The 14,495-nt window shown below is 40.9% G+C and overlaps 2 protein-coding genes across 5 annotated transcripts; both read left to right on the top strand.

Annotated features, from left to right (window-relative positions):
* The first annotated feature begins 893 nt into the window (after window positions 1–893).
* Window positions 894–3,903, top strand: cbln18 (cerebellin 18). Of its 3 annotated transcripts, none has more exons than XM_026193136.1 (7): window positions 894–1,022; window positions 2,300–2,399; window positions 2,520–2,699; window positions 2,786–2,944; window positions 3,031–3,119; window positions 3,219–3,299; window positions 3,394–3,903. In XM_026193136.1, the coding sequence occupies exons 2-7, from the start codon at window positions 2,300–2,302 to the stop codon at window positions 3,520–3,522; spliced, it is 738 nt and encodes a 245-aa protein (XP_026048921.1). In that variant the 5' UTR covers window positions 894–1,022; the 3' UTR covers window positions 3,523–3,903. The 3 variants fall into 3 exon arrangements, with proteins under 3 accessions (XP_026048921.1, XP_026048920.1, XP_026048919.1); XM_026193135.1 differs by lacking the exon at window positions 894–1,022 and adding an exon at window positions 1,793–2,016; XM_026193134.1 differs by lacking the exon at window positions 894–1,022 and adding an exon at window positions 2,027–2,099.
* Window positions 3,904–8,519: 4,616 nt separating this feature from the next.
* tagln (transgelin) lies at window positions 8,520–14,236 on the top strand. 2 transcript variants are annotated; one of them, XM_026191643.1, is made up of 6 exons: window positions 8,520–8,677; window positions 11,628–11,671; window positions 12,473–12,661; window positions 12,809–12,980; window positions 13,236–13,338; window positions 13,423–14,236. In XM_026191643.1, exons 2-6 carry the CDS (start codon window positions 11,660–11,662, stop codon window positions 13,559–13,561), a joined length of 615 nt encoding a protein of 204 aa, XP_026047428.1. In that variant the 5' UTR covers window positions 8,520–8,677; window positions 11,628–11,659; the 3' UTR covers window positions 13,562–14,236. The 2 variants fall into 2 exon arrangements, with proteins under 2 accessions (XP_026047428.1, XP_026047429.1); XM_026191644.1 differs by lacking the exon at window positions 11,628–11,671 and having other exon boundaries at window positions 8,521–8,677.
* Window positions 14,237–14,495: the final 259 nt, after the last annotated feature.

The following is a 14,495-nucleotide window of genomic DNA, read 5'->3' as shown; positions in this document are numbered from 1 at the left end:
TACTACCACTTATGTTTGTATATTTCTATAAATAATGGTGGTTGGTTAAAAAATATGATTTTCTGCACCAAATGTTTTTGGTGCAGTTCATTCATTTATTTTCCAAGTATTTCACTTGAAACAAGTTCACCATTCTACCACATGGAGAGCAGAGTTTAACCTCTGTAAAGCAAAATTTCATACTCAAACGATCAAAGTTTCTAAGTGAGATAACAAATGAAGTGTCTATGTTATCAATCTACTCCCAAATAATGGCAATCGTGATTTCTTATCTACACATAGACATATCTAGGCACATATTATAGGCCTCAACAGAATGCAATATCTTATGACGATTGTGCAGTCAGCTAACATATTCTTGCACAACAAAAGACTTTATTAGGCCAATTCTCTGAACCAGGTTAAAGTGTTTCCCACTTTTTTTCTTTTTTTTTTTATCTCATATCGATGATAAACTGGGCTACTACCACTATCTGAGTTTCCAACAATACTTAAAGAGAAAGCAATCGTGGGAAAGCAATACTGTATATTGTTTTTGTTAAATCAGATAAAACTCAGCTCCATTTGTCTTCTTATCTCAGTGTTATTATATTCTCGGGGACCTGACAACTATCTACATTTTTGAGCAGCTGGCATCATTTGAACAATGGCAACCAGATACTGCTGTCCTAAAAACGAGTATTACTGTCCACACAATAAGTGCTAAAAGGTGCTGTGAGAACACTTTTTGTTCTTTTAAACTAGAGGAAAATGATCTACAGGACTGTATTACAGAGGCAATTGAGGCTGTCACCGTGGCAGGGATTGGATAGCTAGTGCTTAGCTGTCCAATGTCTACTTGTGTGTTTGTGTGTGTGTTCATGTGAAAAGGTGGAGCTACTGTCATTCGCACCCTCATGGGCTGGATCACCCAAAGTGTAACAATAAGAAGCTGAATTCATCCTCCGCCATTAACTTTCTTAAATTCACAAGAACCTGACACAGGCCCAGTCTTTCAGAACAAGAAGAGGACCAGAAAAACAGTAAGTTTTATGATTAAGTCCTTACATATACATTATAAAAATGTGAAACAAATACAAATGAAGAACGTTACATTGCTTTCGCAGGGGGATGATATATAATTAACCTTTATTTGAAACATATAAAATTTAAAAAAAAATACTGCTGTATGTGGGACTGAAAAAGGAAATTGTTTATATGCAGACATTAACTAATATACATGTTATGATGATTACAGTAAGATAACCAAAATACTTAACACTCTAGCTTTCAACTACTGACTTATGGCCTTGATAAAGAGTATCACGGGTACCAGATTGATGTATATTATCAAGGTCAAATTCATTATCGCTGCTTTCTGCTACATTTCAGTTTTACCCATTTTAATTTAGGTTAAAAAAGCAGTCCAAAAAGTCGGTATGAGTTACAAAGTCAGTCATATTTTAAAGCTAATACTGAAAAAATTTGCCAGCCAGAGTTAAGTGGAACTTTTTTGAGACAATCTTGAAATTAAAATTTATGAAACATCTAAAAATTTTGAGTAACGCCTGTGTAAGTCAAAATTTTGAAATATTAATGTGAAACTTGGACTTAGCCTAGATGACAAAAAAATTCTTAAGAAATAAGAATCCATACACAGAGGGCTAAAAATCCAAGTAGACATCTAGCCGACATAAACATCATGTTCTTAGAGTTTAAGCTGGGTATATACTAGCTTATTGGGATTTTTCTGAGGAAAGCATAAGTTTTGGTATTTTTACTTGCTAGCAGCTAGCTTAATTGGCTAGGCAGATAACATAGCTCAGAGCAGGTCAAAACTAAGCCTAAACCACACTAAATGTGGCTGAAAAGTAATAGCCATGTTGTACACACTCAATTAGCAAGAGATGAAACCAGCATTTTTAAGTAACGCAGCACATTCGTCCTTACCATTGTTGTTTGGTGGGAATGGCTTCAAGCATTTAACTCCTCCTTACAACACACCTCAGAATGAAGATCAAAAATACACTGCTAAAGGTTGGCAAAATCTAAGTAGAATTTTCTGAGTAAACATGAGCTTCTTCACTTTACACACAATACTTAAGTTGTTGTATGGTAAGGTAGGTAGCTAGTTTTAGGTAATTCCAGCAGTTATGTTAAAAAGTTCAGTTACTCAGTTAAAGGTGTGAGAATTAGTGCTGATAGGCCTGAAAATGCTTGCATTAGCTCAGCAGTGTTTAGCTTACTATCTATAAGAAAGGAGTACTTGGCCTCTCTAGTCTGATAAAATACTGGATTCTGCTTTTTGTTTTTTTTTCAGATGGTTGTATTACCAGTTTTGTTCCTGTTGGGGTCACTGTTTCTCTGTAATCCAGTGCAGGCCCAGTCCGACACCATCTTAATGCTGAAACAGGCAGCACGTATGTTATCCGGCCTTATTTTGTTGACAAACTCTTATATAACATTAAGTTTAGTAACTTTAGTTTGACGGCTGAAGCCATATCTGTTTGCCCTTCTTGGTGTTCCTCTGTTTTTTCCAGTTAACTGGAAGGGAGCTCTGACTTGTGAAACATCGGACTGCAATTGCACTTTCAATCAACAGCGCGGCTGCTGCTGTGCAGCAAGGGACATGCTCCAATTAGAAGAGGATATCTTAGAAAGGATGACCTTTTTGTGCCATGACATCAGCACACTGAAAGGCAGAGTACAGTCACTCACAGGTGAACACCCTTGTTTATTAAATTCAAAGTGTTTTGAGGCCATTGACCTCTGTTGTTCAGTATTAATTCTCCCTTCTCGCTGTCAGATAAAATCAAGGTTGCCTTCAAGGCCACAATGGACCCAAATATTGCCCTTATGGTTCCTGGATCAACAGAACGTTGCTTTGGTCCATTCAATATTAATATTCCAGTTCCCTTCAACTCTGTCCTTCTCAACAGTGGCAATGGATATAACCCGTCCTTGGGTAAGACACACACAGAAAAAGAAGGCTTAAACTCCTATGACTCCTATGAGTTTAACTCACTAACTCTGCACTCTCTGTCTCTTCAGGTATCTTCACTGCCCCCTTTCCTGGTGTTTACGTCTTTTCTTTCACAACCTACTCATCTGTGGGAGAGAATGGGCGCCTCTACCATAAAGTAAACAAAGCAGATTGAAATTTCTGATATCAGATAACATTTGACTGGTCTCGCTGTATAGCAACAACAAAATGAGTTGTACCTTACTTTTCTGTGCAGGTCCAGCTTATGAAGAATGGGAAGCGCGGAGCCAGTGTGTGGGAGAATAATCGAGAGGATACGGAGGACAGCGCCACGCAGGTAAATTGGTTGCTACAAATACAGTTACTAAATGTGAGACTGTGTCATTTTTGAGAGAAACAGTGAGAAACACAATTTACCATCTGTTTTTCAGGTCGTTGCACTGGAAATGCAGAGGGGCGATCAGGTCTACCTTGACCTGACGTCTGGGAGGAAACTCTGTACAAATCTTCAGTACAATGTCTTCACTGGTTACATCCTGTACCCCTACATTGCTGCCTAATACACCACCTGGAGAGCCAGGTCACTTCATCTTTCTCATTCCAGGACCTTAAATGGATTGAAATCAAAATACTAGTGTTCACCCACCAGATATAGGTTTGTGATTTATTGTGGGGCAGGTCCCATTGTTTAAGAGCCCCTGCATTAGATTTAAACAAAAAACTACAAAGATGTTTGTTGCTATCACATAATATGCCAAGAAACACAGTTTGTGCATAGTTAGAAGAAAAACAAGAAAATCACTTCTTCAAAGTTATTTCCATGATTAAGATCTAAATCTGTGTCAATAAATGATACAAAGTCTGTCTGTATAAAGATAAAGTGTGAAATTTTTGGGTTATGACATAATAAAAGCTTAGTTGACAGTGATGGCGTGTGTTTAATTTCAGAACTCGTACACACTCACATAGGCAACATCCATGAATGGAAAAAGCAGTGAGAGGTTTTTCTAAAAAATTAGGAAGGATGACAGTGGATCATAACAATGCTGCTGCTACTGCTGATGGCATCTGGCCACGACCCACCTTCAGTTAAACAAACACATGATGTAGGAGCAGATTACACACACATGCACGCACATGCTGTGAGAAATTGGACATACCAGTCATTCCAATAGGAAGCTTCTGTGTAGAAGCCAGAAGCACAGGCTGGTGGGTCCATGTTGTTACTTTAAAGCTGGGATGTCAAACTCATTTTACATCATGGACCACATACAGCCCAGTTTGAGCTTAGAAAAGGGAAGTCCTCCAAACTATACATTTAGTTCAAGAGATATCTGAATATGAGAAAAAAGGTGCAAAAAGAGCATTTCTTATCCTACACATGAAAGAAATGCTGCTGTAGTAAATCAAAGGCTTACAACTGGAACTTTTATGTTACTTAATTGTTCTTAAATAATTTCCCCCAGGGATCAATAAAGTATTCTGATTCTGATTCTGATTCTGATTGTTCATCTAATAATACCAATAACCATGAGAGAGGTTTTTATTGCTGTGAAAAGCTGTAAACTTGTGAATATATGATTAATTGTTTAATATGTAGCTACTTCTCAGAGGAGTTTAACTTAGCACAAAGACTGGTAAAACACGAACAGCTAGCCTCTTGTTTTCTTCAGTTTGTACTCAATGCAAGACACACAACATGTTAAGTGTTGCCTGTTTGCATCAGGATCCAGATCCGTTATTCTATCAACACATTCTCATCCCAAAGCATAACATACTGACACTATGTGACAAATCGTTGGTATGTTACTCGTTCAGAAACATGAGAACTATTTGGAATGAATCTACACATGTACATTTATTTTACTTTCTCATCATGAATCACTTTGGAAAACACAATCTAATACGATTGAGGTTAGGGATAAGGTTATGGTTAGGGTCAAGGCTGGAATCCAAGGCTGGAACGTGTGTTACTGCCAGGAGCATCATTCTATTGGACTCCATCCACAATCCATATGGATGCAGAAGGTTACCTTTCACGTTCCTATGTGATGCCTCGGGACGTGACAAATCATCGGTATGTTATGCGTTGAGAATGAGAACAGTTTCATTCTATTATCAAACTAAGGTCAAAGTTCATTTCTGACCACAGAAACAGAGATAACAGGCTCACTCATGGCATATTAAATTCCTGATAATGGTGAATATTTAAGCCAGACTGAACAAGCAGCTGCTCCTAATGACACACATTTTATCTAAATTGTTTGCAGACTCTGAAGTGGGTGTTGTTACTGGTTTTTAGACCTTGCGATGAACACACTAACACAAGAGGATGGATCACTAATGCTAGCTAGCTTGTTTAGAAAAGTGCTAATTAGAGACACTCAAATAAAATACTGGAATTTCTCGCACCACAACAGTACAAGCTATGTGATACTGGATTAAAATGCTCCCCTGAATCTGTCTTTACTGTGGAAGGTTTTCACTGTGAGTGAATACACAAAGTTTATCAAAGTAAAACGACGGGGACCACAACAAAAATGCCGATAACAACAAACTTAATGAAACTGACAGATTTTTAAAAAGATATTTTAAAGATGCCAACAAAGGCAAAGTTAAAGCTTTCAATTAGGTAGATAAAAGGCCTGGAGTTGATTTGAGGTGTGGTGCTTGCATTTGGAAGATTTTGCTGTGAACCGACAGCATACGTTCAAAGGAGCTCTCGATGCAGGTGAAACAAGCTATCCTTAATCCTTGAGCTGTGAAAACTGAAAAAAGGAGTGGCAAAGTCTACAGTTTTGTGATTGGTGGATGATCACAGAGTCATTTCCTTGGTGATGAGAAACCCCTTAACAACATGCAACCAAGTGAACAACACTCTCCAGGAGGTAGGCATATAGATAACCAAGTCTACCATAAAGAGAAGACAGCTTGAAAGTAAATACAGAGGGTTCACTGCAAGGTGCAAGACACTCATAAGCCTCAAGAATACAAAGGCTAGATTGGAGTTTGCTAAAAGACATCTAAAAAAGCCAGCACAGTTCTGGGAAACATTCACTGGACAGATGAAATCAAGATCATCATCAGCAAGGCTCACAAACAAACAGCAACTGAAAGCCTCTGCAGTAAAGGCCTGGCAAGCATTAAAAAGGAGGAAACCCAGCATCTGGTGATGTCAATGAGTTCAAGACTTTAGGCTGTCATTGCCAGCAAAGGGTTTTCGAAGAAGCATAACAACAGTATTGAACATTTTATCTTCGGTTATTTCATTTGTCCAATTATTTTAGATCCCTTGAAATGAAGGGATCGTGTTAAAAAAGCATTTTCCTCTAGCATTTTTATGTAAACTTTTTGTTCAACCTGCTAAAATAAGGCTGAAAGTCTGCATTCAATTGCATCTGAGTATTTCATTCACTAATGTACAGAACTGTACTCTTTGCGGTAGCAGAGCACTTTATTTTTAGTCGTTAAAGTGAGAGAAGATCCCAACTTACTGCAAATTGGAGGTTGGAGGAAATTGTATAAATGATATATGATCTCACTTATAGTTCTTAGAAAGAAAAACAAAATATGCAAAACAACCCAAACCTCCCCCCATCAGCCTGTCTCTGATTATCACTACAAACACGTTGGCGATACCAGTCACGCTGAGTTGACTCCCTGCAGACAGCAAGAGGCTAAGTCGGGACCCCATCATTTAAAGCATGCTCAAGTCTGATAACACACAACTTTAAAACTCTATTTAAACAGGTAACATATAAAGAAAAAATCCACACCCTGAAGGGTTAGGATGCAAAATTTAGCACAAGTATTTATTTCTGCTGCAGCTTAGCGTCTTACTTTGGGGTGTATGGGAACTGACTCACTTTTGGAATCAGCTTCAAGTCGTCCTTTTAAGGAACTGGGCACTACCTACTGGGATGGCGCCAAGTACTACTGGGGCTGGGGTTTGGTACAGGGAGTATTACTCAATGAAAAGTCATTTATACAAACATATTACTAGATATGTAAAAAAATACACATGAGTTGGTACATTTTCAAAGGGTGATGCTTACACTTACATAGCACTCTTTTTTAAGAGAAAGATTTTTGTGCTCGAGTGTGAGCAAAGGCGAAAACCACAAGCTGCTAGCTATGTGTTAGCATGCTGTATTTGCAGATGCATGCTAGCAGTAGCTGTCCTGTTGTCAGCAGTTGTTTCTGGCCTGGAAACTGTTTGCGATTTTAGCTGTTTTCCTGCACATTTTTTAGATTTCTATCAAGCCTTAATAATATGACTGCTAGCTTAGTAACTGTAATGTGATTACTCTGCAACACTGAGCACGAAGCACAAAAACCACCAGTACCAACCGCACAGCCATGTGTGGAAGATTTATTCCTACACTGTTGACACGTGCAAAGAAGCACATATGAGACGTTGTTGTGCATTTCTTTTCTGTGTTTGATTCGTTTTTATTTTGCCATTTTACGTCTTCATCTATCAAAGACTAACATACCTCATATCTCATAGTCACTCAATAAAACACTCGATGAAGCACACAGAAACATCTGGCTCTGCTTTTATTTTTACAGCTTATGGAAGCAGGATTAAAGGAGAAGATCAATGTCATGTAACTTGAATATTAGAGTGCTAAAGATGGAAACCAATGATCATAAGACAGATGTTTTGTGACACGACAAAGTGATTGCGACGCAAAGCGATTCATTACTTCTATCAGGTATGTGGACAAAACATAATGTATGACAGCTGGCAGAGTTTATTAAATGTAGTTTAAGAGTGTAACTTTGTCATTGTCAGTATGAATAGATGCTTTGTTTTATGTAGGAGTGGTCTGAACTAGCTTCTCGCTCTGTGATCTGTCCAGCTTCACAGAGAGTTTGTAACTATACGTTTGAATTCTCATATGCACACAGGAGCATCGTGCTGAAATGTGCTTGTACTGGAAAGGAGGTGATGGAAATGTCATGAATGTTTGCGGTGGGATCCATGCACGCACCCTGGACTTACATGGAGCTTTCTGTCTCAAAGTTTGATGACTTTCTCTTACTCCCATCCTGTTTATCTCTCCTCTCCTCCTTCCCTCCTCAGTGTACACAAATGTGGAAATAGTCACTTTTGACACTGCTCAGTCCCTACAGTAGTATAGAACAATACTTTAGTTATTTCCCCCACAACCAATTGTCACTTCCTCTCTTTTCTTTCCACCTCCATCCCATCACCCTTCCTCCCCGCTTCCCTCCAGCCTCTCCCTCCGCCATCTTGCTGTCACTTTTTTTTTTCTTGATGCCACTTTGAACGAAGAGCAATGCGGCGAAACTATTTGGGGAATTCTCGCCGACCAAACCAATGCTGCCGTCTCTCTCCTCTCTGCGTGGAACAGCCGTACCCAAATAAGGCTGGGCGTTCTGACTAGACGTGAGAGGAAGAGACGCAACAGGCAGAGGGAGAGGGAGCTGCTGAAAGGCCATGCCCTTTTAAGGATGAAGTTTCCTTTTTTTCCCTCTCACTCGCCCTCATTCTTGGCTTTCGTTGCTCCCTCCTTCCTCCGCCCTCTCTCACTCTCTCAGTAGAGGAGTGAAGTCATCTGGCCTCATCTGCTCCTTTTAAGCCGGCATTTTTGAGAGGGAGGTCCCTTGCCAAGCATATACAAACACTCAGTCAAGCATCCACACTCACGCCTTCACCAGCGGAGAACTCACCTATTGCTTCACACAGTGAGTATGCTTGTCTTTTTTCCCTTGTAAAACTCCTGGAAGTGATGGTTGTCTGGTTGATGATGGTCAGATGCGGGGTGTTAAATTCATATCAAAAGGAATACATACAGAATATGACTAATTTCATCCTTCGGAGGTCAAAGGGGCTGTTTGCATGAAAAATCCAGGAGCAGATGGGAGCTCAAACATCCATATGCACCAATGGTTTACGACGTATGCAGAGACTATCGGGTTTACTAAAGATTTTTGCGCATTTGACTGAATAAAAGTTTGCAAATATCTGCACGTGATTGAGTACAGCTGCTTATAATCTTCATTCTCTGATTAAAAACTGCTGTACGGGAAGCCTGGTTGTACCGTTTTATATACATACCTTAAAACTTTGTGCAAATAAACTCACCGTTTAACTGTAATGCGGTGCATATCTTATTTGAGGGCTGATATATATATTTTCCCTTAAACTGAAAGGACATAAAAGCCAGACAGCATTTCATATATCTCCACATCTGCATAGTTTTATTTGTACAAGCAAATGATCCACTGCCATACATGAGCTTCTGAGGCGTAATGAGTTACAGAGCAGACAGTTACAGCCACTTATATAATGAGGATACAGAGCTGTCCAAAGTTTCCATCTGTCTTTATGAATACATTATGAAGCTGCTGCCTGATGTGGAGCAGCGTTTGGAGAGAAGATAATGAGCAAATCATCAAAGATGGCAGCACACCCAGTGATTCCAGTAAAGCCAGCCAGCAGTAGCAGTGGGAAGGAGGAGGGGAAGGAGTATTAGTGGGTAGCTGAGTTTCTGAACAGCAGCAACAGGAGGAGATAACACTATCTGTGCTGCCAATCCAGGAGCAGTACATAAACACAGCAGAGGTTTATAGAAGCCAGGGACTGATCACGTCTTTGTAAGAGTGCATAGTTGCTGTGAGCCGGACAGCAGTGCTCACATGACACAGTCACTAGAAGTACATCAGCTCACATGTACAACTGTTGTAAAGTTTGTCAGAATGATCAGAACTGCAAAGGGCTTTCAGAAAGTGGCAGGTCGGAGTAAACTTTTCTGTGCCCCTGGAATAAACTGGAAAAATAAAATAAAACCAGCACATCACCAAGCTGGGATGGCATCCTTCAGCCAGATGACTCAGCTGACAAAGTTCAGCAGATTTACGCCAAATCCTGACTCTCTAAAAAGCTGAGAAACAAAAGGATAGAGCGTGCGCCGCTTCCACAAGCACCCCACAGCTTATTCATACAAATCATTAGATGGCGGTTAGCTGGTTAACTGTAGAGGAGGCGAGGCTGTCCGATGCCACGTCCCCTCGGGCTGCCGCAGTTGCCACAGCCCTCAAACTGGTTTCCTGTTCTGGCATTAGGCACATTTGCCATGGTGATAGAGAAACAGACGGGGGAAAACACAGGAGAGGGAGAGATGAATGGACTGAGGTGATGAAGTCATGACTGTGGGATAGAGCTCTTTGGGAGTTTTGAGAAGAGGTATTTGAGGCTCGCCTTTACTTCAAATCTGTGGTTTTGGCCATCTTTGGTGATTTTTATTTTTTATTTTTTTTAAATGTTCATACTGCCATATTGCTCTTACACAAAAATCTCCATCCTTTTCTTTCTACAGTACAAAGCATTAGAAGTCGCTATAAATGAAAAGCTCCCCATGCAGCAGAATTAAGCAGAAGCAGCCAGACAGCACAGAAGCTTGTTTAGCAGATATTTATTGGACCTGGGCCGGGTCCCAAACACAACATCAGGCCCCTGGACGCACATAAATACCAGAAATAGAGACTAGGCCTTAATGGATTTACTTAACCTCCAAAAAAAAAAGATTATATAAGCTTTGTTTGGTTGTTATGCAGTGCACACTTTCTCCTCTTCGTGGTGGGAGAAGGCACTGAGTGCACAGTGTGGTAAAGATGCCGTCTATTACTTTTCCTGTTTAAAAAAAGTGTAGCGTGAAGGATTCGTGGTCAAAGCCCACAGAGTGTTTCAGGAGGGCCAGTGTTTAAAAAGAGAAAAAAAAGGAGAGATTGAAATTATACCAGAGACACATTGCTTTGAAATAATAATTATATAATGGCAAATGTCAGGCGGAATAATGAGAGGTATGAGTGTGTGTGTGTGAGGAAGAGATATAATATCTGAACTTGTGGTTGTAAGTAAGTGAGCGTGCTCCCCAGCATGTGTGTTTGGTTTCCTGTGGTCTGGAAAAGCACCACAGAGTATGCAGAGAATATGAAACTGGGCTGGAGGTAACGAGCTCTGGACGTTCTGGGCTGGGAGCCATTCACTTCTTTGGCATTCAGCCTCTAATACGCAGACATGGGGGATATGTACTCGTACAATGGTACAATGGTTTTATTTATCATATCCACGACACCAAAAAAATCCACATGTCTTTTATCCCTTTACCAAACTAAACTAAATAAGTAATTACATTGAAATGTAATGTAAAAATCCATAAAGTACAGCCTATAATCTGCAATTTACATAAACACAGCTACACTGGCTCACTCATCAGCTGCATATCCAGCAACGAGTAGGAGACGGGTGAAATTAAAACTGAAAAAACAAAAACATGGAGCTAAAAGTAGGTTGAATATTCCAAAGTGGGAATGTGCCAGTATTGTGTTTGCACGTTGTTTCCATCACAGGTTTCCATGCCTCACAAATCATTGAGTGAGAAAGAATAAATGAGCAAATGAAAATAAGAGGAATGTGAAAGAAAGGAACGTTTTAAGAAAAAAAGTCCCAACTTTATCTTCTGTCAGTGACCCCTACAGGCCTCTGCTACAGTGGAAAGAATCCAATCAGAAAAACTTGTGCATTGTGTAAAAACAGAACAACAGCATTCCTCACCCTGTGCCAGAACGAGTCGCTACTCCAGCCAGAGGAGAAGTTTAACCTTTTCAATGTTTCGACTTTAAACCTCTCCAGGAACAGGGAAGTTGACGTGACCTGACATCAAGATGGCAACAAAGGTTGGATGGTGCAGACAGCACTTTGATATGAGTTTTTGCACTCATTTGCACTCATTGGCACTCATTGGCTGTTGGCCCAAAGGCAATACAGAAGCATAAAATGGAGAAAAAAAAAAACAAGTGCTGGCTGTATGTGTGTTTGTGCGTTGGTGCAAAGCAAAACCCAAAAAAAAAGAGAGAGGGAGGAAGAAAGAGTGTGTGTGTGTGTGTGCTGGCATTACAGAGGAACATATGCAAAAATCAGCTGGCTGATAGCGAGCTCCCTCTGCACACCGTCCATCCTGACGGGGCTGAATGGTTTGCACTGGGAGACGCAGCACTGTTACTGCTGGTGCTCCTGGGAAGGTTTATAATTGTACTGAATGCTGAGCATTTACGCTTCTATACACGCTTCTGACATGCATGGTGTTAATGTTTGTACTGGTGTATCATGATTACAGCATATAGTCAGGAGGAGGTGTATGCGTGTTCCCGAGTAAATGTGGCTTTATTTAAATTCTTTGCACAACTATGCATGTTTCTGCATATGCTTTAGACTCAACCTAAATGATACTGCAGTGCAAACATGTGAGCTGCTAAAAGCAACTATGAATGGAATAGGTATAAACGTATATGCAAGACAAAGATAGAAGTGACAATATTTGATAAAAAGAGATCACAGGTAAGACTAAGATCAGAGAGACTGAAATCCCCATCATTACGTGACATCAAGGGATCATAACTACATTAGCCCTTTTTCTTTGACGGCATGTATTTCTCGTTCATTTCCATCCTTCACTTCACTTCTCTCGCCTGCCCCAGGGTGCCGGCATGGCTAACAAAGGTCCATCCTACGGCCTGAGTCGGCAGGTCCAGGACAAGATCGACAGCAAGTACGACCCAGAGCTGGAGCAGATCCTGGTGGAGTGGATCAGCCGTCAGTGTGGCTCTGGTGTGGGGAAGCCAGAGCCCGGCAAACAGGGCTTCCAGGCTTGGCTCAAGGACGGATGTGTGAGTGCACAAGCTGCCCGGATGTTTTCTAATAGAAATTGCTTTAAGATAAAAATCTTTTATTTGTGCTTCTCCTTCCTTTCTTCTTCCCTTTAACTGCCCTCCCTTTTCTACTCTCCTTTTTGGTTTCATTTTTTTTCTCTCCAGGTCTTGAGCGAGCTCATTAACAGTCTGTTTGCCGGCGAGAAGCCTGTGAAGAAGATTCAGAGCTCGCCCATGGCCTTCAAGCAGATGGAACAGATCTCCCAGTTTCTCAACGCTGCCGAGAAATACGGCGTCACGAAGACCGACATGTTCCAGACCGTGGACCTTTGGGAAGGTCAGACAGGTTTCATGCTCCCAGGATTGTTTAATAGTGGAGGGTTTAGGCACTTGGATTGTATGGTGCAACCATAGATGTTTTTTTGTTAATGAATGTGGCCACCACGTGTTATTTTCAGAGTGTTGCCATTAGAGGAGGTGGTCATTAGAGGAACAGCAGGTTTTAGTTGTTTCCACATATTGGTTTTAGTTTTCAGAGATTGATATTTGATATTTTGACTGGTGCTGTTGTTAATATGGTGTGTTGGGACAGGTAAGGACTTGGCAGCGGTGCAGAGGACCCTGTCAGCTTTGGGAAGCTTGGCCGTTACCAAGGATGAAGGCACATACAAGGGAGACCCCAACTGGTTCTTCAAGTGAGTCCTCTAAAATTAAACGGAGCCCTGTTAACACAATGACTCCGGCACCTTTTTGTGACAATTTTCAATGTTGCATTGCAGGAAGGCACAGGAGAACAAGCGAGACTTCAGCGATGAGCAGATGAAGGCTGGCAAAAATGTGATTGGCTTACAGATGGGCTCCAATAAGGGAGCCAGTCAGGAGGGCATGAGCTACGGAAGACCTCGACAGATCCTGTAAAGTCACTGAGCCGCCAGTGGAAAGGGCGCTCACTGCAGAGCCACTGGCTTGGTCCAACTCCATCTCCAGGTCCAGCCATGCCACCATCCTAACTCCAACTTCAGAGAGATGGAGCTAAACCTGTTGTCTGCAGCGAGCAGCACTTGCATCAGTACCCCAAACCTCTTTAGCCCCTCTTTTAACCAAAACCTCTGGTGCTTTTTACGATCTCTTACACCCTTTGGTCCTCCTTAAACTTAATAACTGTCACAGAGCCCTTATTTACATGCTCGCACTGGTGATCAATGCAGGGTTCAACTATGCTTTGTCTTCGGACCAGTAACAACTGAATGTTTGTAGTCTTAAGCTGCAATTGTAGCCATGAAAAATGACCAAAAAGTGTCTTGTTAAACCAAACAAAAACCTTTCACATACCAAAAGTTGATCCGGTCTTTCCTTCGATAAGGAACTCGTGTTGCATCTGCCTCCCTGAATTTTGATGGGTTCTGACAGAAATACGAATTCGTTTACATGCCGTAAAGCGTTCTTCTCAAATTTACAAGCACAACCATGTTGCACCAATGCTCCTTATTTTTACTGCTACCGTGTCAAGTACACGTCCCACATCGCTGCGCCTGCTGTATCAGCGCTCATATTTTTGTACATTGACTTATTAAATAATGACTTTGAAATACATCTCCGAATTGACTTTGTGTTTCCAGCTCTTTAAGGGTTCCCTTGTTGGAAAATGGGGTGGGATCTCTCCTACTAATATTTCAAACAACCCACGCACCAACATGCATGCATGCATGTTTATATGACCCAGATTAAGAATACATTGCAACGGGGAACACTTATCACATTTTTATCTGTAGGCGTGTAAGCGTCGACATAAAAGAATTCAAAAATGGGAAAGTCTTATTTTACGGGAAAACAGTCGTCTTCTGGCAGTTCT

Source organism: Astatotilapia calliptera, chromosome 14 (assembly GCF_900246225.1).
Source record: "Astatotilapia calliptera chromosome 14, fAstCal1.2, whole genome shotgun sequence".
Classification (NCBI taxonomy): domain Eukaryota; kingdom Metazoa; phylum Chordata; class Actinopteri; order Cichliformes; family Cichlidae; genus Astatotilapia; species Astatotilapia calliptera.
The sequence above is the reverse complement of the archived record's forward strand: the minus strand, read 5'-3'. Positions and strand labels throughout refer to the sequence as shown.